At 47.1% G+C, this 24490-nt stretch overlaps 1 protein-coding gene and 2 long non-coding RNA genes across 3 annotated transcripts; all 3 read right to left on the reverse strand.

The window, feature by feature from the left end:
* Positions 1 to 566: 566 nt before the first annotated feature.
* On the reverse strand, positions 567 to 1696 carry LOC140263816 (uncharacterized). The gene is made up of 3 exons (XR_011905962.1): positions 1565 to 1696; positions 1263 to 1346; positions 567 to 692 (listed from the first exon to the last, which is right to left on the reverse strand). It is a non-coding gene; the product is annotated as an uncharacterized lncRNA (long non-coding RNA).
* A 10798-nt stretch (positions 1697 to 12494) lies between these two features.
* Positions 12495 to 13124, reverse strand: LOC140264670 (interferon epsilon-like). Its single transcript, XM_072360603.1, has one exon. It carries the CDS (start codon positions 13122 to 13124, stop codon positions 12495 to 12497), a length of 630 nt encoding a protein of 209 aa, XP_072216704.1.
* Positions 13125 to 22815: 9691 nt separating this feature from the next.
* On the reverse strand, positions 22816 to 23945 carry LOC140263818 (uncharacterized). Its single transcript, XR_011905964.1, has 3 exons — positions 23814 to 23945; positions 23512 to 23595; positions 22816 to 22941 (listed from the first exon to the last, which is right to left on the reverse strand). It is a non-coding gene; the product is annotated as an uncharacterized lncRNA (long non-coding RNA).
* Between the last annotated feature and the right edge of the window lie 545 nt (positions 23946 to 24490).

The raw sequence follows: 24490 nt of genomic DNA on the forward strand, positions 1-24490 counted from the left end.
TGAAGACACTTGGGTTATTGCTCTTACATTGGTATAGAGGCACGGCAGCTGCAGGGCCATGGGAGCTCCTGTGCAGAAAGTCCAAAGGAAAACCTCTTGGGCTGGCTCTGGGGCCAGGTGGGGTCTGTATGCAGACAGCATTTCTGGAGCTCCATGAGTAGCAGAAATGGGAGAGGAACACCCTCTCAATTATGGGAGGTTTTCATGGGATTTGGAGTCAGCAATGACAGCACCACCATTGAGGCTGGATTGGGAGGACAACACCCGTTTCTAAGCCCCGTGGATGTAAAAATACCTGCCAGCCCTCATGGGTGTCCCTTGCACCCCTCCAGACAAGGAAGGGCTTGGGCATCACAATCTCCATTTATTTGGTTCACTCACATCCAGGGGGCAGAGGCAAAGTGAGGAATGTCTGGTTTCTGCTGGACAAGTAAAAACGGCCTACTCAGAGGAAGCCTGTGAAAGAACACCTTCTGCCCCACAGCAAACACACAACACTGGTCTGGGATAATTTTGTGTTTTATTTTTTAAATAATCTATTTCTACAATGCCAATTAGTGTCTTCAGCCAATGTCAGTTGTTCACGCTATCTTGCCATGAACCTGCACCCGATAAATACAGGTGTGTCCCACGTTTCCCCAGTTGTTGAGTACGACGAGCTTTATATACCAAAAGGCTCTGGGGGTTCCGGTCTGCAAAACAAAGAGGACAAGAGACTTCACAACAGGCCTGGAAGCAACCGCAGCTGCCTCCATGCGTTTCCTTGTCAGCAGGGTGCCAGCTCCCTCCTTGGCTGAGGAGGAGGCTTCTCACTGCTTCCCTTCTCCCAGGCGGTCCCTCTAAGTCCCCTGTGCCTCAGCGGAGCAAACATCTGGCCTGTGGTAGCAGAATGAGCAGCACTGGAAGCCTGACGCTGTGTGGTCCCAGGGGAAAAAGGGCCTAGATGGGCTCTCACCACCTGACACTTGCATTTCAAGGCATTTCCCTTCACATGTGGGCCTGCAGGGCTCCGCCAAAAGTGGTGGGCACTGCTGGGGAACTGCACACCTGCGCACTGCTGGGTCCAACACGGTGCTCTCCCTGTTTTATTCAGCTACCCTGCCATGCCATGTGCTCACGGCCCTCTGAACCTCAGCACGTTCCTCCTGGCCCCCGTGCTGGACCCCTGCCCTGGCAGGGACTCCCCACGCTCCCCCTGCCACTGACTTGCTGCCAAAGCAGTGTTTCTGGAACGGTCTCCTGCCCACACGCAACAACTGTACCTGCAGGTCAAAGGTCTGGGTCAGCTCTTTCCTGACATCGTAGCTGAAATTCCCAAGCATAGTTACATCTTCCTCATCCAGACCCTACAAGATAGGACAGAGGGCAGCAGGTCAACACATGTACCATACCTGGGCCACTGGAGTTCCAGAAGCTCCTGCAGCTCCGTTCTAGGATGTGGTGGTGCTGAGTCTCCCCTTGAGCACTTCTCAAAGGACGTACTGGTCCTCTTCTCCAGAATATTCCCTAGCGGGGGCATTTCCCTACAGCCACGTCCCAGCCCCATGTACCAGTAGACACTTACATAGACAACAAAATTATGGGGAGCGCTGCGGATGTCCCACAAGGTTGTGTCCGTGGCATGCCGCACAGTAAGTGCAGTAGGAAGGACTTTTGCAGGCAAGTGGAAGACCAGCCAGTTCTGAGATGCTTTCAGAGGCATGCAGAAACCCGGGGAAAGGTCCAGCTGAAAGTGGAGAGCAGGGAGTGAGTGAGAGATGAGGCACACACTGCTGCCCACACAGTGTAAAGCATAGGCAGCACTGAGCGTACAAGCTGTTTTGGTGCTGCAGATGGCAGGTAAAGAAGCAGACAGGCACGACCCGCTGCCTTGCTGGCAAGAGAAAGAGAGCTCTGCATGTTCCCATGGAGAGGAAAATATCCGTTATACAACGTGCAATACGCCACACCGGAGTCAGGGCTACAAAGAAAACTGTTTTGACCAGTAGCTCCCCATCTTCCCCTGCCTCCCCCCCTGCCCAACCCAAAGAACAACGATCAGAGATGAAAAAGGCAAACGGGGTGGCAGAGGAGCAGATTCCTCACCCAGCCCTGACCACGGACAATGGAATGCAGGATGTAGCAGCACAGCTCAGCCCAGGTCAGCCTGCCTTCAGAGGAATACCACTGGTTTCTGGTAAGCCAAGAACTGAGGGAGCCCTCAGGAGCCGGGCACCTGAGCAGCACCAGTACTGCAGAGGGGATTGAGGGGAGAGTCCCAGGGGCTTCCCCCAGCTCGACAGGAGGGAACAAAAGCAGCACCGAGGATCTCAGTTACCCCACCTGCTCAAAGGTCTCCAGCACGTTTGGAGAGCACAGGAACCAAGCCACCTTGCAGTGCCATGCAGAACCAGATGATCTCTGCAGGTCTATGGAGACCCCTGAACAGAGAAGATAGCGGATGATTGCCAGGAACCCAGTCTCCCAGCACCTAGTTGTCTCAGGCTATTTCTAAGACTGCCTACTGACAGCATCTCTATCTCCGGTGCACAGAGATGGGGTCTGCGGACAGTGGCAGGCAGCAAGGCCCTGTGTGAAGGGCAGCAGGCTCAAGGCCGAGCTGCATGGGGAGAGCTAAGGACAACATGGACCTGGTTGTGGTCCATGAGAAATACCAGCAAAGCGCAGGAACTTCTGCCAGGGGCACCACTGCAGGGAGCGAGGGCATGATGGGGCTGAGCCGCTGAGCCCAAGGGAGCCGCGGTGCCACAGCTGTGTCCTTGGGCCAGCTGGTGTAGTCTCATCTGGCTCTTCCTCAGAGAGACGAGGCTGCAGCACGGCCTCATTTTGGCAGCGCTGAGCATAAGCCCAGTGTAACAAGACACACCTGTCTGAGTCCGTACCTGCACTTTTCAGAACCCAGTCAGGCTTTGCGAAGCAGTTTTCCCTAGGTGTCACAGACACTGCCTCTCTCACATCCTGGACATCCTGGGGAAGAGAGAAAGAAGCACAGGAGATGAGCACGTCACCAGGCTGCTACAGTGGACCGCTGCATTCCGTATCAAAGCCAAGGAACATCGTCAGGAAGTGCATCAGAAAGCAAAACACAGGCCTCGTCTGCAGAGATGCTCAGCCTTTTTTCATCAGGACAAGTTAAGGGCGGGACAGGAATTTTTGTGTCCCCCGCCATAGTACGGACTGGGACACCACTGGCTAGTTGTCTCCACGCTCTCCGGATGAGCTGTGGCAGGGGAGGATACGTCTGAAAGGGAACCCAGGAGTCTCCACTCTCTGGAAGACACCAGAGCTGCTCCTGGAGGTCCTAGATTACCAGGACAAGAATGCGGGCAGCTTTCCAGCCGCAGGAGGTGGCCTGGGTAAACGTGACCAAGAGAAAGCCTTTGCAGGAGGGGAGCTCAACCAGCACTGCCTGCTGTGAGATGAGTGGCTGGGGTCAGCAGGGAAATCCCACAGCCAGCTCCACAGAAGCGCCCTGCCCAAGGCTCTGCTCATCCCAGCCTCTTACTCAAACAACAGGATCACCTTCATCACAGTGCCCTGCTCTTCAGTCAGATAGGACACCTCCTTCTTCTGGTTTTCAATCCCCTGGGTTTGCTCAGTCAGCGAATTCCTGCAAACACCCACAAAGCAGATGATGTCAGAGAGCTGCGCAGCCCCTCAAGTGCACTCAGAGCTCACAGACGAGCAGGCACACAGGCCTTTCTTTGTGCTGCCTTTTCTTTTCAAGCTTAGGAGCGCTTCCCATCACCTCCATGTGTAATAAAAGACAGAAAAGGAAAGGCACAAGCCCTGAGGATTGTGCATGGCAGCGCAAATGACAAGAGCTCGTCTGCCACTATCCCACCAGGAGAGCAGCAGGACAGATGGGGGCCCTTACCCTAAGTTCATCATGCGTGGAGCACTCTGCAATGACAGCACCTGAAAGGGCAAGAATTTCCATTGGAGCACCACTCGATGCTGGCAACAGGAGGATGCATGCATTTGCCCAGCCATCACCTATAGACATTCTCTGTGGGAACTCCCTGTCCCTCAGCAGTTGTCACTGACCTGCATGAAATCCTTTGTCCACGATATTTTTGCCAATGAGACTCCACAGTAAGCACCAGCTGTCATTTGCAACACAGACAGAAAGTTATTTCTCTCTGGTTTCTAAGGATTGCCATAGTCCCACTGTCGCGCCCCCAGACCAGGGTGCAGGATGTTCCCTGAGGATGTGGGGGACTGGGGCAGAGAGCACATGGACATGCAAGAATGGACCCTGTTCTTTGGCTTGCAGGTTTGGCACAGCCATGCCCTCCAGGTGCATTCAGCACTGGGCAGCTACCCTACCTTTCCTGGCTCCCACTAATGGTAGGGACTGCCCCCAGACAGTCCTCTCTTTCTACATAACCTTGGGCAAGCCCATGCTCAGCCTCTTGAGACGAACCCACGTTGGCCCTGCCTGTCACTGTCCCTACTTCCCCCAGCCCCTCTCCATGCAGAGGGCTGCAGGAGCAGTAGTAGCACAGCAGCGCGGGAGCTGGGTGCTTCCCCAGCACAGGACCCGGGTTACGGTTTTGAGAAGGGGGAAAGGTCTTAACTGCAAACCTGACTGTAAAGCACAAAGGCTTTTTGCTCCCGCTGCCTCTGCCTCTCTGACAGTGAACTTGGTAGGACAGGCAGCCTCCCCTCATAGGCTTGGCTTGGCTGACCTCTGCTCTTACTCTGACTTGTACAGACAACAAAAGCTACGGGGTGTGGGAGCTCCTGCACACAGCGTCCAAACCTAAAGCTCTGAAATGGCTTTGAGTTGGCGCTCGGGCCACCTGGGATCTGTGTGTCAACAGCACCTTCAGAGCTCCCTGAGCAGCAGAAGCGGGAGGTGCGAAGGGCCCCGCAGGTGCTCCAGAACCTGCCACCCCTCTAACGTTTGTGTGCGCTGCTGGCAACAGGCAAATACTCACCATGAGCTGATAGAAGGATCAGAAGAAGGAGCAGACAGATCCCAGACCTGCTTTTGGACATCTCCTTCCTGAAAATGAAGGAGTCAGGGTGTTGGCAGCGCTCAGGGTTTGAGGCAGAACCCTTCTCAGGGGTATCTTCTCTTACAGGCTGCAAAGCAGCAAAGTGGGGAGTCTGCTGCTGGCAAAGAACATCCAACAGAGCAGCCTCCAGAAGGAGTGGGGCTTCCCTCAGCTGCCTTCAGCACCACAGGCAAACCATGCCAAATCCTGCCTCCCAGAGCACCTTCAGGAAGGCTGCTGAAGTAACCCAGGGAAGAATGCTGATCCAGCAAGCGAAAGCAGTGGCTCACAGGCCCTTTGCTGTGAGCTTGACTTCTCTTTTGCTGAGGAGTCAAATCTCCTTATGCAGGAGATGAAGAAACACGTCCTGCTTTGAGGTACTCTCCACAGGTAGGCTGCACCATTCTCCCGGTGGGTAGCACCGCCAGCCTGGCCTGCCCACCCGGACCAATGGAACCCCCACTACCACACTGGACAGCTGCTGTACTCACACAGAGGAGATGCATGTTCTGAAGTGTCTCTTGAGGGAGACCAGGGTTGGTGACTCTCTCAGATACCTGATGATGTCGGACACTGGCAAAGAAAGAGGAAAAACAAAAGCTCAAGCATGTCCTCCAGGAATACAGTCAGAACCGTGTCTGACCCTCTAAGAAGGGCAGGGGCAGGGCTGTGCCCAGGAGACGGGGCTGCTGGGTGCATCCTATGAGCAGGATACTGAGGGCTGGGAAGAGTCACTTTGCAGGCACACCTCTGATGGCACGTTCAGAGAAGGAGGTCAGCCTAAGGCTTGGCGTCCCAGCTCCTGTTGTACTGGGGTGCCCCTTGCTGGCCAAAACGCACCCCAGAAACCTGGTGGAGCAAAGCCCTGGACTTACCCTCATTGTACAAAGCACTGCTTCTGTAGCTGGCTGGCCCTACCTGGGCCACTGGAGACAGGGTGCAGCTGTGGAGGAAAATGAAAAGCCCTGCTGTGCACCGTTTCCACACCACGGGAGCCACGGCCAGCAGACTGACCAGCTCGGAGGCCCCAGCAAGAAGAGAGATGTTGGGAAGCCTCCGAGGGAGCAGCCCCAGCTTGGCAACAGTGTGCAGCATGGAAAGGACACGAGCAGCATGGAAAGGATACAAGCAGCATGGAAAGGATATGAGCAGCACACAAAGGATATGAGTAGCATTCCAGCTTCCTTTTCACCCTGTGTTCCCATGGGATCTGGACTTTGTGTTGTCCTCAGCCCCACATTTGCTCCATCTCTGCTGCCCAACAGCTCGTGTCCCCAGGAGGAACAAACCTCCCACCTACCTGTTTTCTGAGAGCCGGCTGCTCTCCATTTCTGCCTCTTCCAAGTTCCTGCCGGCTCTCCTCACCCTCACCCTTTCAGGGGCACTCTGTGCCCCTGTTGATCTCTGTGGAGCCTTTCTCCTCATGATGTGGAAGAATCAAGCTTGCCCCCTCTCAGTGTCCCCTTCAGCAGCAGAAATGTCTACGCAAAAGAAAGCCAGTGAGCAACAAGCCTTAAACCCAGTCTGCAGGAGAAGTGCGCCTGCCCCAAGCACAGTCACCAGGACAGCAGCACGAGCTCCTACCACATGCATCGGCAGCCACGGCCAACAGTTCCAGGTGGTGCCTCAGTGGGCCAGACTGTGGCACCCAGTCATGACCTCACAAAGGCCTGGGCCTGCACAGCGGCAGCTCGTGGCTCTGACCTCAGAATCAGCAGGGCTGGCAGGTGGGAGACCCCGCAGCTTTCATGGTACGTCACCATCGACAGCCCTGGTGGGCTCAGCCAGTTGTAGCCCAAAATGCGTGTGCCGCTTTCACTGCCATCAGATATCTCCGTGGTGCGCTGTCATGGGTTATACCTGCATTGCAGAAAGGGATCGGCTTGGATCCTGTATGTGGGGAGAACAGAACCGTGCCACCCCATTGAGAAACAGCAGAAACCTCTTTTTACTTTTACCATTAAATCTCAGCCAGACTTTGAATTTCTGAGCATTCCAATTTTATACTCTGAAAAAGTGTATGCTGTGAATAACGTAACATGAGATGTACTGGTACAAACCAGTTCTGCAGCCTGAATGCCAGACAAGAGGGGAAGGCTAACTATGAGGGGTTATCCCAGCATTCCAGAACAGTTAAAAGCTAAAGAGTAGGAGGAGGGGAGCTGGGAGGGGCTAACCAAGCAGTACACAGGGACAGGAAATCCGCTGAGGGAATGAGGAGCCTCGCACAGGCTGTAAACCTGGGAGTCCTCGGCCAGTGAGGGAATGGAGAAAATGTGCTCTGATCTGGCACACCCTTGTCAGGATTGCCCGCTTCTGTAGAAGCATGAAAGGAATTGTGATTCATAGGAAACTTCACCTAAGCCCAAACTACTGAATACGAGCATTTCTCACAAGGTGAACACGTGTGCCACACCTCAACCAGCAATCCTTGACAAGAGATGAGGCTGGGGTCAGCAGGGAAATGCCACAGGCAGCCTGCACAACAGTGCCGTGCCCAAGGCTCTTTGAGTGGTCTGACAGCTGCCGACGGTACTGTTCCTCATCCTCTCCATCACTGCCACAGCTGCCACGATCTTCCAGGTGAGGTCTGGCAGGAGGTTTCTGGGGTTCTGGAGCTCAGCAGCTACCAGTCAGACAGGGGGAAAGAAAGATAATGCTTACTTCCATTCTGAGAACCTGAAAATAGCAGTACCTTACTGACTTTATGGTCACACACAACACAGAAAGCCACGCAGAGACAGTGAAGCCACCTCTAGCCTGTTCTACACGTGAATAGCTGTGACAGGCTTTGAGCCTTGCCCAAAGGAAAACAGTGTGAATTCTGCTGCAGAAACTTAGTTTTAACTATTAAACATTATAATCCCAAGTAAAGATCTGCAACAGCCAATGTGAGCTCTACTCTGAACATGGAGACCAGAACTGAGCCCACCTCTAAGTTGAGGAGAGCTGGATAGAAAGCATATTAATTTCTTAATTAATTTCTGAAAGAGCAGCATTTTCACAGATAGTTAAAGTAAAATAGGGCTGGGTGGGTTTGGTTTGTTTTTTGGGGGGGTTGTTTGTGGGGTTTTTGTTATTGTTTCTGTGGTTGCTGTTGTTGTTGATGCTGGTTTTGGTGTTGTAGAAGAAAAGCTTTCATTTTATTTAAATATGTTTGATATTTCCATTCTGGGAAAATGAGCTGTACTCACAGTTCTCCAGCTAAGTCCAGAGGAAGCTGTAAAGGCTCTGGCCTACCAAGATAAGGAACTTGGAGAATACAGCATTCAGTAAAAGCTAAGGTGAGTAGACATTATAGTAACTGGTGTGAAGGGGGCAGATATACTACTTGGAATCTCAGTATTTCTTCTTCTTAGTGTGGGTTTTGACTTTGAAAATGCTGTTCTGAAGTTATTTCGTGGAGATGAACATTAATGGTGCTCACTCCCATGTTTTCAAAAATCAGGAGAGGGATTTGATTGTTGTTTGGATTGGGTCTCAGGCTGCTATTCGCTCAGAATTTTGAATTGTTCATCAGTGAAGTTAATACCTGGTTTTAGAACCCCAGTTAGAAAGAATCTGGGTGCAAGAAGGCTGGTTCTAGAGAACCAGTCAACCCTGCTGCCTCTTGCTAGGAGAGATGAGGAAGAACATTTATTTCTGTGTGCTCATCTATTCATGAACTACCATTGCTTCGATTAAATTAAAACAGAGGGCTCCCAGTTCATGTGTGCTGGGTTTTGGTTTTAGTATCTTACAGAAAGAAGAGGCATTCACCCAGGACACAACTGATGAGGAACACCAAATTTGTTTGGAAAGAAGGTAGGCTCAGCTGTGAGTTGATGCAGCAGGGAGGGGTCCCACTGCAGCACCGTAGTTGTCCTCCAGTTTGTAGAGGTGACTTCAGCCCCAGAGTGTCTGCAGGCTAGGAAAATAGTTGAAAAGAGATGCCTTACCAAGATTTCTTGATATAACTATGGAAAACAGTGGTATAACTGACTCATCTTTGCCTACATTTATAATATTAGATTTTTTTTTTTTATATATTGAAAAGCATAGTCACCATATTGGGAAGTATCAAATCCTTACGTTTTCAACCTATATGCAATGCATGAACTTTCTAAAGCAAAGTTAATTTCCCCATGAGCAGCTCCTGCTCCTCTCTCCAGTCCACATCGCTCTGACAGAAGGGTTCACAGCTGTCCTCCCTACCGCAAGGGCTAATCCTGGATAATTGTTTGGGGAGTCACTCACACAGGCTTTGTTCTGGTTTTTTCTTCTTCTTCTTCTTCTTTTCTTTTTTTTTTCTTTTTTTTTTTCTTTTTTTTTTTCTTTTCTTTTCTTTTTTTTTCTTTTCTTTTTTCTTTTCTTTTCTTTTTTTTTTTTTTTTTTTTTTTTTTTTTTTTTTTTTTTTTTTTTTTTTCTCTCTCCCTGGTTTGGTTTGGTTTTGTTCCCTCCTTCTCTCTCTCCAATTTAAAAATGAAGTAAAGGCACAGTTTGCAGAACATGCCAAAGCTGTGGAAGAATTGCTTTGGACAGCTGTAACGTCTTGTGCAAAAAATCCGCCACAGTAAAGTCTGGAATTAGCATGCTTGAGATCAGCTGTAGCTACTCTGATGTTTCATGTCAGATACAATGCAGTTGATCCCAGTCTCATAAATATACTCCAGGAAACAGGCTCTGTGTAGATGAAATCATGCACATTTTCATTAAATTTCCTAAGAAGTGCAGCACTGCACATGTAAACAACATGGCTTTGAAACTAGCCATGAAAAACAGCCACAACTGAGAATGTGGGAATGGGATCTGTGCAGGAAAGCACTAGTGCACATCTTTTGAGAAAATGTATGGCTTTCTTTTTTTAGCTGTAAGCACTCTTAGCTTGGAAAGACTTCTGTGTTAAATTTTCTACCTGGATTTAAGATTTCGTGTTCACAATTTCATTCATTTATATTTGAAAACAATTTATATTCAGAATGGTATTTTACTATGTATGTCTTAATTTCCAGAAAAATTCTAAGTGGAAGAAATAGTAGAAGGTTTCAGGTCAAGGACATCACATACCGCTGACCCAGTAACGCAGTGGTGACAAAATACAGGTTGCTCCAAAATACTATCGTGACAAGCAAAAGGATCTGCTGACTCTTTACATTTTTTTCTTTACCTCTCTTTCTTCGCCTTACAGACTCTTTACCCTTCTTTGAAAAACCAAAGAAATATTGTAAATATTGTTTGGCTTTTTACCTCTTTTTTGTTCAGCAGCCATCTCTGTACCAAAGTCTCTATGCTTACGTGAGTAATTGAGACACTGTCTCTTTACAGATAATTTCTGCAATCTCACAGATGACTGAAAATTCATTGAAATCAAATGCTGGTTTGTAAACTCATATTGACTCTCTCTGAGATTCTCTTCCTTTCTTCATAAATAGTTCGTTTTTCTTTTGTAAACTCAATAGCAGTTAGATGATTGACAGGCAACACAGTGATTAAGAGCTGAAATGCTGTCTTGCCAAAACATACACACATTTACCTGCAATTCGCACACTTGTCTATAATCTCACTTTGCCCTCTAGTGCCCACTCTGTTGTCTTCTGCGCTGTAAAGTACCCTGTTGACTGTAATACTTCGTGATTACGAAGGATAATTGTGAACCACAAAGGAAGCTTTTGGGGATAAGAGTTTCTGAATAATCTGTAAGCTATGAGTTAACATCTTTCTACTGCAGGAAAGTGAAGCAGAAAATCCTGTAATCCCTCATGAGAGAGCAGCTGAAGATATTTCATCCCATTTCCATGTTTCAGTAAAAATGGGGCTGTTTCAGTATCATTTTACTTCATTGCAGAAGTCTGCTCGAATGCCACAACCAGAACACTAAATAGGCTGAACATCCTTTTATTGTACAGGTTTGCAGAAGTGCAAAAAACAAACAAGCAGGAAATCAGCTTTCCAACAGTCTGGCAGAGGAACTATTCCAAGTGTTGTTAGTAGTTTTTTTTTGTGGAATCTCACGCTTTTTCCTTTCTGTTTGTATTGGATCATGGTAGCGTTGTTGGCAGGCTTTCCTTCTGGTATTTCGCTTCAGACCTATAGCTGTCATCATTTCCTTTAGCTTGCATCCGTAACTGGCAGAGAGGAGAGTATGGCTACCCTGCAAAAGAGACCTCTGTCACAGATAATGGTACTTGAGATCTGGATGATCATTGCTATTGTTTTCATCAATTCATTTTTATACAGACCCGCTTTTATTATCTGTACTTTGAATGCTACTATTCTGAATGGCTGCAGAACAGGAAGAGCTTTCAAATGTCTCCTCACCAGATGTTAAAAGCTACCCTTACTAATTTCAGCCCTCTGGGACTGAAATTTCCTTCTGTTAAGAACTAATCTCACCATCTCTCCCCTACCTCTTCATGTAGGACCCAGAAGTGTGTCCAGAGATGATCAGCTTTGGCCACAAAATACAGCTGCTTTCTTTGGCTTTTTATTATTATCATTTTTTAACAAAAATTCAGTTGGTAATCTAGCCTGTATGAAACTCTGTATTCCCTCTTTCTAACATACAGCAAGCGACTACAGAAAACACATTAATTTGAAATGGAGTTACCCAGGGACAGTTTCCCAAGTGTAAAATCCTGTCTTACCCTTGCAGAAATTAGTGGACTTTTGCCCAGTAGAAGTAGTTTATGTTGAGTAAGTTGTTTGTATTTCTATTATTCGTCAAAGCTGTGTGGTCTAAGGGTGGAACTCTGCTGGAATACTGGCAGCGACATGTCTCTGTGAATGGATTTATGAGCAAAAGGCGAGAGGAAGATTTCATGCAACAAGAAAGCATAGCACCAAATCATAGTGAACTGGAATGGAATCAAGTCTGAGGTTGCAGTAGCCAGGATGAATATGCCCAGGAACAAGTAGGATGTGCTATTAGCTAATGTAACTTTAGGATAGTTTTACGTAGAAAAGTTAATTCAAATAAGCATGTGAAAGAAGTTAAAGTGAATTGGAAAGATGGCAGGATGGGGGGTGGGGTGGGGGGAATAAACAAAACTTCCCCAGAAAGTTAGAGACGAGGTAAATAACTATTAAGTAGCAGCATACAACTGATAAGTATTGCAGAAATATAGTTATTGCAAACAGTTTTCTGTACAAATTCTTCTAGAATTATTTTATCCCTTTGAACAAAGCAAATGTTAGAGTGCATCAAATGTGTTAAAGAAAACATTCTTGGAAAAGAGCATACAAAACTTGAAAGAATAAACAGCATCAACCTAAACTCCTTCCCATGGAGTAACCTCACTGAAAATTCATATGGGTCATTTTACAGGTAGTGTACACATAATGCCTGACAAAGAGAAGTCAACCAACATTGAACAATATACTACAATTTCAAAAATAACATTAGCAGCATAGTCATTCAAATATGATGAAAGTGAACTATAGAAGCATTGCCCCAAGATAGATCATAGTATTTAACTCTAAAGCTAAATTATATCAGGTCAGAATCTTTGTACCTTAGTTGTAAAGCTTCCTCGTGACTTTATCAGTCAATTGAAGACATCTCCTCATTTCTGCACGGCTGATCTCCCAGGAGCACAGGTTGTGTTGTTTCTCTTTAAGAAAGGAGTCTATCTTTTGGAAATACTTTTTCAGTTTCAGCCTGTTGACTTCTTTACTCCACAAATAGTGAGTCTGTTTCTTGATTATGCATGCCTCCAATTGCTCAATTTGCTGATAGAGTCCATTTTGGAATTGTTCTAGAGCTGCCCCATCCCACGCAGCTAGAGTCAGATTTTTGCTAAAGATATAGAAGATGTGCTGCAAGATTTCTTCAATAGCTACTTTAACAGTTTCTTTCTGTCTGGGTTTTAGAACCTGCTCAGGAAATCTGAAGGACATTTTCTCTCTTAGACACTGTTGAGGAAACCTTTTGCCCATTTTGTCCAAAAGTTGCAGGCTGCTCTCAATCACTTTTCTTTGCTGTAAAGGAAGGTGATTACAGGTGAGACTTGAGATGGTGATGGTGCACAACAGAATGAGGCCAATTTGTATCAAGCCGAAAGTGTACATGATAAAGATAAGCAGCTGTGCTTCTCCTTTCCTGTATAAATCCCAAGTGATGGGCTGGATTGCTTTGAAGGTCATTCATAGGCTCCTGTTTCTTCAAAGTCTTGAAAATTAATTATTCTGTGGTAGAAGTTTTCTTTCATCATTTTTTGGTTTTTAAGGTTTTCCCCCTTGTGTACGCTTTTACACGTACCACTTTCATTTTCTGCTTTATGACTTCATTGTCTTTTTTTTTTTAATGCCACTTTCTTATTATTTCAGCTGAATGCTAGAATGTGTATCTTACATCATCAATTCCCTCTTCTTCAAAAATTCTACAAAGAATTTAAAAGAATAACCTACAGAAATATCTTTATTTTCTAAATAGTTTAGCAGTGGGATAACACAGTGAAACATAGCCCTGTCAATGAAAAGTCAAGAACCTGCTGAATATTGATGTCATGTTGTCTCTTTAGCATGGTTTATACTCCCACAGTTCAGCTGAGCTTTGTCTACCTGTTTTCATTCAGGGAAATTACTTACTTTCTCCTCGTCTTTAATTCTGACATCCATTTGGAGACAGCAACATAAAAGACAAGCCATGTTCCGGATGGTCACGCAGATTGTTATGAGTGCAATTGCATAGCTAATGATGTTGACAATGCTGAAAAATACTGCTTTGTAGTTAAGAATTTGCTCCCTTAATAGTATTATCATGCTGTTTGTATCTGTTGTGTTTTCCATCAAAATAAATAGAGGGCACTACTTTCAGAACAACCTACGTATTTTACATGTATGTATGTCTGTGAATGTTTGTGTATTTACATTAATATAACAACACATGTATGTAAATATATATATATTTATATATACATATATTGTGGTAATTAAATGGGACTCACTCAGAGACTGTAAGCGCCATGAGAATACAAATACTAACACTGAAACAAATATACTTTTTAATACGAGCAACTGATTAATGATTGTCAATGCCAGTAGAGCACAGGTCAGAATATAGATTTTAAATGGAGAGAAAATGGAGAGAAAAGGCAAAAATTGCCCTAAAATTCAGCCGTTTGCTTACATTAACCATATAGTTCAGGACTATTAGTGCACTTGGAAACCTCACTCTTGTCTTTCATTTTACTTTGATGAAAGATAGTCTTAAACTAACATTTAGCTGTTTCTTCACCCTGCCGTGCAAACATCCCTGTTTGCTTTTTTTTATAACAAGTAATGTTTCTTCCCCACTTGACCACCTTTATTTTACTTTTGTACTGAGCGGAGTAACCATTATACAACTTACAACACAGCCTTCCCTAATCATCCATCCTTAATGCTTAATTAAGAAATATTTCATTAAAAGTAATTACTAGAAGAGGCAGTTCAGTGCTATAAGGCTGCAGCCCAGAATGCTTTTGATCATTTCTCTGTCTGTGGCTGAAGCAAAACCCACACGAAGCTAGAATAAAAAGAGGAAACATGCTTACAAAGTACAGTTATATTTCCAAGTAGACCTAACAAGATCACTCTTATAAAGAGTTCCCACTCTTTGATTCCATGTGAGCAGCTCTGCCCTTAAAAGGTCATCTAACTACACAGATATTCATAAATTCATATGACTAGAGATAAATATATGCAAAACTTTATGCATTTCTAACACCTTTAAATTGTCGTAGATTGCTTCTCCAGGGAAGGTTTTTAATCTCACTGTAAAATGCAATGAATACTTGGGATGAGTATTTGCCATCCTTTATCACATTATTTCTTTTATCTCAGGCACCAGTGAAAGCAGTCATTCAAAGTTCAGGCTACATTCATGCCAGCAAATGGAGCAGCACACAGGAACATTCCGGCAAAATAGGAAGATGGATTATCCAATCAAAATAAGCAGTTCCTCTCAACATGCACCTACCCCAGCTATCAGTTTCCTTTCTCCGTTAACTTGTTAAAACCACGCTGATCTTAATAAGTCAGCATGCCACTAAAGAGCCAAACAGGCTCAACTTGTCACTGTACATGGTATGTTAAACAGGGAATTGTGCTTTAATAACGTCCCTGCAATAAGTGCAAAAGGACGGATAAGAAATTTATGTATTATTTTTTTTACACTACAAAATCTGCCATATGAAGAATATGTTAAGTAATTTAAAATGTTTACAGCACAGTTAATTTAGCTCACATACTACAGTTTCATTCATACTCAATATCACGGTTTGCACTAATGAGTTAAGGTCTCAGCCATGTGATGTTTCCAACTTGGCGTACTGATTCCTAGCATTCTGTTGACCTGTCCTAATCCAATTAAGTGTTTTATCCTATGCTGTACTAATTCACTGAAATAATTTGTGCAGTGTATACTTGATTTTGCAAAATATTGTTTCATAAGTTGCAATTCTACAAAACTAACAAAAAAAAGTGCTACAGATATTTGCAAGTAAAGAGATTTGAGAGTCTTCAACTGAGCAGCAGCAAAGGGAATTATTATAACTTATTCTTTAAGTATGGAATTAAAAAAAATAAATACAACTTCCTTTATGATACTTATGAATTGTCATCTTACTTATAAAAACTGCAGACTGGCTAGAATTTTTTCATGTTTAAAGAGGAGCAGGAACAAGCTATAGGCTCAAGGGTATTTCCAAGGGACCGCGGAGATGGAGAGGTAGATGGAGAGGTAGATGGAGAGGTAGATGGAGAGGTGGATGGGGGAGATAAGACACCCATGTTCCACTCTCCCCATATGCTTTCTGCCTGAAGCCCTTCTTTTGCTGGCCCTCAGCACATGACACACCCAGGGAGGTCTCACCTTAGTGGGCAAGAGGAAGCAGATCCTTGTTAGCTTCATCCTGCAGGAAGCATAAGAAGAATGATGCTAAGAGGTGGGTGTGATCAGGAGTAGGACAGAGTTGGAGTGAAGGGGCCAGGCTGCTGGCTTCAGCCATTGCAAGGCTGAGTAGGGAATACTAGGGAAATGGGGGAATCTGCAGAAGTGAGGCTGCTCCTTCTCCCCATGCTAGGACTTTGGGATGGGAGGGAGCATCATCTTTTTCTGATTTCTATGCCCCCCTATCTGATTTGTAGAGAATTTGAGTAGATAGGTTGTACTCTGTGCAGTCATTGGCTCCTGTGCAGTCATGTTCTGTGAAATGATGGCAGATCACGATGTGAGAGGTGGGCCTGAAATCCAGGAGATCTTGAAATGAGACAGAAGACATCAGAAGGCCTCAGGAGTTCTCAGACTGCTGGAAATATCCAAATGAATTTATCATGACGGTATCTCTGATAAAGCAGATTTTATTCACAATTGCAATGGCAGGTGTCCTGCAAGCAGGAGCACACACAGTAAACAGCATTAAATCTTTTCTGCTCCATTACGCAACACTTATCTCTTTCTCCCCTGGTTCCTCACTGGATGAGTTCTCCAGGTTCACAATCTTCCCAGCACTCATCTAAACATATGAATACTGGATAAACATAAAATTTTTGCCAGCTAGGCATATATTGCTAATTATTCAACTTCTCAGATTTGCTCACTCAACACTTGGTCACTATTTCTGGACATCTGCTTGTCCTTGGATAGAGATAAGTTTGGAAAGAGGATAGAGGGGAGAATCTTGACGCCTACCTGTTGCATCCTGACCTACCCACAGAGTAAAGCAATCCAGTCTTGTGTGGAGGCCCTGGCTTTTTTGATGTTTACGTCTCTTTTTCTTTTGCTGAGGATCTCTTACCCAAACAGAATAGCCTTACTCACTTAAGGGGCCTATAGCAAAAAAAAAAAAAAAAAAAAGAGGCAGACAAAAAGCTCTTTGTGGGGCTTTTTGAAGCAACCTAAAGTGCTTCACTTGAGCAGGGGACAGCTGGAAACTTGTGGGCAGGCTGTTGAGGTACCATGGGTGCAGCCAGCACTGCCCACCCTTGACCTTGATTAGGCCTCCAAGGAATCTCAGGGTGGGTGGATGCTACAGGGGGCAAACAAAACAATCAAAGGGTGGGGGAGGTCAGCCACTTCAGAACTGGCCCAGCTCTGCACCAACTTGCTTGGGAGACCAGCTCATTTATTGGCAGTCCGTGAGAAATCAAAGTGACCATGGTCTCCACTAGACAGAGAGCTCATCATAGGAAAGTCTGCAGTCTGCCTGGAGCCTGGATCAGGGATATCACCAGGATATTCTGCAAGCTGGTGTACTCGACAGACTGCTACCCACTCCTGACAGGTGGAGAGGAAGCTGCGTACCATAGACTGAGGGGAATTAAGAAAGACTTCAAGGCTTTGGGACAGTCAGTGAAAGAGTCTGGGGGACAAGTTATTTTCTCTTCCCTCCCTCCATTTTTGGGTGAGGACGGGACAGAATAGAAGGATCCAGTCCATAAATGCTTGGCTATGAGACTGGTGCTACAGGCAGGGCTTTGGGTTCTTTGTTAATGGCTGGTTTTATAAGACACAAAGATGGTCAGAGCGCTGGAGTGCCTATCCTACAAAGAAAGACTATGGGGAGTGGGCTTTTTCAGCCTACAGAATGCTTCAGGGAGACCTCACTGTGACATTTCAGTACTTAGAGCTTATAAAGACTATGGCAAACCCAGCATTTTACATGGTCAGACAGTGACAGGGCAAGGGGGAATAATTTTAAATTAAAACAAGGCAGATTTAGAATAGATGTTAATAGGAAAAGTTTTACTGAGTGGCACAGGCTGCCCAGAGAAGCTGTGGATACCCCATCTCTGGAGGTGCTCAAGGCCAGGTTGGATGGGGCCCTGGGCAGCCTGAGCTGCTGGGTGGTGACTGTGTCTGTGAAAGGGAGGTTGAGACTGGATGATCCATATAACACTTCATCCCAGTGAGTTCTGTGATCCAATGATCTTCAGTATTTATCTGAAACAGTGCTTCAGTGATTCTGGAGTCCTAGAGGCTTTGCAGTTGCTCCCAGTTTTGAGTGGAAGGCACTCTCCTCCCTCCTGTGAAACCGTGATCTGCCTGACACTTCTGAAGAATGCTATGTTCAGACTAACCTATATACTACCAAGTTCTGTGAAGCTACAGTGACCATTTCTCAGGTCTGGGCACCCCCATGATGGTTGTCACCAGTTCCTTATACACAACACAAAGCTTCAAAATGCTTGTGTTGGCTCAAGTCCCCATGGGCTGGTTCAGAGCATGTGGTCACTATGTGTCTGGCAGGACAGAGAGCAGCACTTTGGAGGTTACACAGAGAAAGGAAAGCAGCAATACAAACTGTTGCATGGTTCTAACATATCCTTGGGACAAAAAGTGATGAACGTGACTAAGGCATCAAGATATGGCAGGAGAAATAGGCTGTTCTGAAAGTGCCCAAAAAATAACATCACTTTGTACCGAGCTAGCAGACATGCATCAGAACAGATTTTTTTTTGTTAGTTTGCGTCCTCTTTTTGAATCCTGTTCCTAAAACGTCTCCAAATATCCCTGGTGAATGGCATTTATTTCCATTACCCTTCCAGTGAACCTGGGATGCCTTAGTTCTTGCTTGCTCCTGAGCAGCTCTATAGACATGAACTTTCAGAGAGACTTTGTGTGAGTGACACACAGAACTAAAGTGTTGATGTGAAGGTTGTTTGCTTTCTGTGGTGTAGGAGCGAGAGACAATAATTTGCATTGCTTCTGTTTTGCCTTTCTGTTCTTTCCCACAGAGGGGGACTGGTCCAGAGGGTTGGCAGTAAAGGGATGGGTTGACTCAGAGACAATGTGTGAACAAAACAGAAGTGAAGACTGAGACATTTCTCCTAATCTGTTCCTGAGTTTGGAGTGCAGTCTGTGAAAAAATCCTGGCACTGTGTGGTTTTACTTTTCTCAGCCAAATACTTGGGGGCCGATGCTGGCTTCATCACTTCAGAAAACGTTCTTTGACCTCGAAATCAACACAGAAAAAGTACTACTCCTTCACATGTTCAGCTTCTGCACTCCTCGGAGGATCAGAGAGTCTCAACTTCGGCAGAATGTTTCGGTAGGATGTAGGATGAGGGGAGGCTGTGCAGTGTTGTTAGTATAACCTCCTTTGTCGATATGAGTCTCAAGGGAAAGCAAATCTCAGCTAGCATACACAGAGCAGACGCTGGTCTTGGAAGGACTGTCTCTTCATAAAACATGCAAGATAAAAAGCTCTTTTTTTCGCTGGTCTATTTTGTTGGATTCTTAATTAGTAAAAAAATTACAATTTGTGACTTATTAGTGTCAAACGCTTAAGAGATGTTTGTTCTTGTGTTGCTCAGCCTGCACAAATTAATTGCAGTGAAACTGCACTTCCTTAAGCAACGCTGAATTTACATTCCTAGTTCCATTCAAATGTGTCAGTATAGGCCAGAATTTTACCAGTGCATTTGAACCCTGTTTAATTCCAAGCCTTGGAATTCGTTTCAGGTCTCCACAATATAAAAGGGATGTTAAGATATTTGAAACCATCCAGAAAGAGACAACAAAGCAGGTTAGAAAGTGGAAGATGTCCTAGGAGAGCTTAGGACACTTGGGTTGATGCTCTTACACTGACTGGTATAGAGGATGGATGCTATGGGTCTGCAGGAGTTCCTGCACAGAGCATCCAAAGGGAAAGCTGTGAAACAGCTCTGTGTTGGCTCTGGGGCCAGGTGGGATCTCTGTGCAGACAGCATCTCCAGAGCTCCCTGAGAGGCAGAAGTGGGAGAGGATCACCCTTCCAAGTATGGGAGGTTCCCATGGGATTTGGAGTCAGCAACAGCAGCACCACCATCAGGGCTGCTTTTGGGAACACACCGACCGAGCTGCTTCTTGAGCCGTGGTGGGTTTCTAAGCCCCGTGACTGTTGCAATACCTGCCAGCCCTCATGGGATTGCATCCCTCCAGATGCTCATTCCTGTGTCTTCCCCAAAGTGCAGGATCAGCTTCATCACAGAGCCAGTCTCCACAGACAGGCAAGTTACCCCCTTCCTCAAGAACTAAATCTCCTGGGCTTGTTCACTCACCAGAGAGGGCAAGTTTCTGCAGACACACAAGTCAGAGAGCTCCCCAGCCCCTAACTAACACACAGAGCTCACAGATGAGCAGACACACAGGCACTGCCTTGTGTCTCCCTTTCTTTGCAAGTTTAGGAGTGCCTCCCATCACCTCTTCATGTGGCCATCAGCCTCTACAGTTACTGGGAATCGATGAAGCCGACACGCTCGCTCAAGTTCAATGGATTGATGATTCACCATCCAAGAACATTGCCTGCAGGTTACATCAGAAGCTGTGGCATGCTGAACAAAAGACAATGTGGGCAGCTGCTAAAGCTTGCGGGCTGCCCATACAGCTATCTGGTATCGCCTGGGCATGCCAAGACTGCAACACTTGCTCCAGGATGAGACCAAGACTGCTGCCCAAGACAACAATCCTCTCCAGAAAATGAAAACAATCTTCTGCTCCCTGTCCCTGAGAACCTAGAGCCCAGTACCCATAAAACAGAATGACCTTGAAAGGTGCAAGTAGGACTAAAGTGGTGTGGCCTGCTTGCACCTTGGGGAAGATTATTTGAGTCTGGGGGACCAGTCATCCCCCCGGTAACTGGCTTGCAGACGTCATGGTCAACACTCTGGTTTTCATCACTAGGGGAACCTTAATCATGTCCCTGTGGCAAATCCAGTGAAAGCTGAGGTGCTGATCCAGAACAGGAACACAGCCTGCATCTTGCCTTGGAAGGCAAACCTTCTCTTTCTAGTATCTCAAAACATCTGTATGGCTCCACATGAGTCTCTTTGAGTCCACAGGATCACCAGGTAGAGCAATGTGTTATCAAGATGTTCCAGTGCCACTGTGAGGTCAGTGTGACACCTGGTGATGGACTACATGGGACTGATGAAATGCGAGCTGAGCCTTTCCTGGTCCAAACTACTCTATGCCTCTAGTAATGTCATCAAGAACTAGCCCAGGAAAGAACACAACCTTCAACTGTGAAGGAACCATCAATCATCTTATATTATGTCAGCCTGCATTGTGATGGGCAACTGTACAAGCGTTGCACTGCATTGAATCCTTGTATTAGGGAAGGCTTGCCCTTCAGCCAGCCCAATCATTGGTTCACCCAGTGAAGCGGTGGAGCGTACGGTAACAGTTGAGTCACAGCCTGGACCTCTGATTTACCACCTGGGGAAAGGACCCTGTCAGCCTTGGGGGCATAGCTGAAGGTAATTGACAGCTCCCTGAAAGGAGGTTGTGGTGGGGCAAGCGTGAGTTGCTTTTCCTACTGAACCAGAGGTAGGACTGGAGGGAATCACAGTAAGTTGTGCCAGGGGATGTTCAGGTTGGATATTAGGAAGAATTTCTTCTCGGAAGGAGTGGGTAGGCATTCTGTCATTCTGCAGGCATCTGTGATTCTCTGGATAATGTACTGAAGGACACAGTTCAGTGGGAAATATTGGTAGTAGGTGGAAAGTTGGAATGGATCATCTTAGAGGCTGTTTCCAACCTTGGCAACTACATGATTGGAGCAGGCTGCTCAGGGAAGTGGTGGAGTCACCGTCCCTGAAGGTGTTTAAGGAGCAGCGTCCCTGCTATAGGATGCACTCAGCTGTCACCATGGGAGGGCTGTGGGTAGGAGAAGAGCCACTGGGCTCAGAAATACGTGGGAGAAGAGTCTAAGCTGAAAGCCCATGTGAGACGACCAAACCAGACCCACAGTGCTGCTGCTGTTGCCAAGTCCAGATCCCATGGGAACACAGGGTGAAAAGGAAGCTGGCATGCTGCTCGTGTCCTTTCCATGCTGCTCATGTCCTTTCCATGCTAGTCGTGTCCTTTCCATGCTACTTGTGTACTTTCCATGCTGCTCGTATCCTTTCCATGCTGCCCATTGACAGCATGCTGGGGCTGCTCCCTGGGAGGCTTGAAAAGATGTCTTTTTTGGCGGAAGCCTCCATGCTGGTCAGTCCTGCTGGTCATAGTTCCCATGGCATGGAGATGGTGCACAGCAGGGCTTTTCATTTTCTTCCACAGCTGCACCCCCTCTCTGGTGGCCCCAGGCAGGGCCAGCCAGCTGCAGAAGTAGTGTTTCGTGTAACGAGGGTAAGTCCAGGGCTGCTTTGCTCCACCAGGTTCCAGGGGCCTGCTTCCCTGAACATGCCGTCAGAGGTGTGCCTGCGAGGTGATCCTTCCCAGCCCTCAGTATCCCACTCACAGGATGCACCCAGCTGCCCACTCTCCAGGCATAATCACAGCCCTGCCTCTGCCAAGACTAGACTGAAGACACTTGGGTTATTGCTCTTACATTGGTATAGAGGCACGGCAGCTGCAGGGCCATGGGAGCTCCTGTGCAGAAAGTCCAAAGGAAAACCTCTTGGGCTGGCTCTGGGGCCAGGTGGGGTCTGTATGCAGACAGCATTTCTGGAGCTCCATGAGTAGCAGAAATGGGAGAGGAACACCCTCTCAATTATGGGAGGTTTTCATGGGATTTGGAGTCAGCAATGACAGCACCACCATTGAGGCTGGATTGGGAGGACAACACCCGTTTCTAAGCCCCGTGGATGTAAAAATACCTGCCAGCCCTCATGGGTGTCCCTTGCACCCCTCCAGACAAGGAAGGGCTTGGGCATCACAATCTCCATTTATTTGGTTCACTCACATCCAGGGGGCAGAGGCAAAGTGAGGAATGTCTGGTTTCTGCTGGACAAGTAAAAACGGCCTACTCAGAGGAAGCCTGTGAAAGAACACCTTCTGCCCCACAGCAAACACACAACACTGGTCTGGGATAATTTTGTGTTTTATTTTTTAAATAATCTATTTCTACAATGCCAATTAGTGTCTTCAGCCAATGTCAGTTGTTCACGCTATCTTGCCATGAACCTGCACCCGATAAATACAGGTGTGTCCCACGTTTCCCCAGTTGTTGAGTACGACGAGCTTTATATACCAAAAGGCTCTGGGGGTTCCGGTCTGCAAAACAAAGAGGACAAGAGACTTCACAACAGGCCTGGAAGCAACCGCAGCTGCCTCCATGCGTTTCCTTGTCAGCAGGGTGCCAGCTCCCTCCTTGGCTGAGGAGGAGGCTTCTCACTGCTTCCCTTCTCCCAGGCGGTCCCTCTAAGTCCCCTGTGCCTCAGCGGAGCAAACATCTGGCCTGTGGTAGCAGAATGAGCAGCACTGGAAGCCTGACGCTGTGTGGTCCCAGGGGAAAAAGGGCCTAGATGGGCTCTCACCACCTGACACTTGCATTTCAAGGCATTTCCCTTCACATGTGGGCCTGCAGGGCTCCGCCAAAAGTGGTGGGCACTGCTGGGGAACTGCACACCTGCGCACTGCTGGGTCCAACACGGTGCTCTCCCTGTTTTATTCAGCTACCCTGCCATGCCATGTGCTCACGGCCCTCTGAACCTCAGCACGTTCCTCCTGGCCCCCGTGCTGGACCCCTGCCCTGGCAGGGACTCCCCACGCTCCCCCTGCCACTGACTTGCTGCCAAAGCAGTGTTTCTGGAACGGTCTCCTGCCCACACGCAACAACTGTACCTGCAGGTCAAAGGTCTGGGTCAGCTCTTTCCTGACATCGTAGCTGAAATTCCCAAGCATAGTTACATCTTCCTCATCCAGACCCTACAAGATAGGACAGAGGGCAGCAGGTCAACACATGTACCATACCTGGGCCACTGGAGTTCCAGAAGCTCCTGCAGCTCCGTTCTAGGATGTGGTGGTGCTGAGTCTCCCCTTGAGCACTTCTCAAAGAACGTACTGGTCCTCTTCTCCAGAATATTCCCTAGCGGGGGCATTTCCCTACAGCCACGTCCCAGCCCCATGTACCAGTAGACACTTACATAGACAACAAAATTATGGGGAGCGCTGCGGATGTCCCACAAGGTTGTGTCCGTGGCATGCCGCACAGTAAGTGCAGTAGGAAGGACTTTTGCAGGCAAGTGGAAGACCAGCCAGTTCTGAGATGCTTTCAGAGGCATGCAGAAACCCGGGGAAAGGTCCAGCTGAAAGTGGAGAGCAGGGAGTGAGTGAGAGATGAGGCACACACTGCTGCCCACACAGTGTAAAGCATAGGCAGCACTGAGCGTACAAGCTGTTTTGGTGCTGCAGATGGCAGGTAAAGAAGCAGACAGGCACGACCCGCTGCCTTGCTGGCAAGAGAAAGAGAGCTCTGCATGTTCCCATGGAGAGGAAAATATCCGTTATACAACGTGCAATACGCCACACCGGAGTCAGGGCTACAAAGAAAACTGTTTTGACCAGTAGCTCCCCATCTTCCCCTGCCTCCCCCCCTGCCCAACCCAAAGAACAACGATCAGAGATGAAAAAGGCAAACGGGGTGGCAGAGGAGCAGATTCCTCACCCAGCCCTGACCACGGACAATGGAATGCAGGATGTAGCAGCACAGCTCAGCCCAGGTCAGCCTGCCTTCAGAGGAATACCACTGGTTTCTGGTAAGCCAAGAACTGAGGGAGCCCTCAGGAGCCGGGCACCTGAGCAGCACCAGTACTGCAGAGGG

The sequence above is a fragment of the Excalfactoria chinensis genome, chromosome Z (assembly GCF_039878825.1).
Source record: "Excalfactoria chinensis isolate bCotChi1 chromosome Z, bCotChi1.hap2, whole genome shotgun sequence".
NCBI lineage: Eukaryota > Metazoa > Chordata > Aves > Galliformes > Phasianidae > Excalfactoria > Excalfactoria chinensis.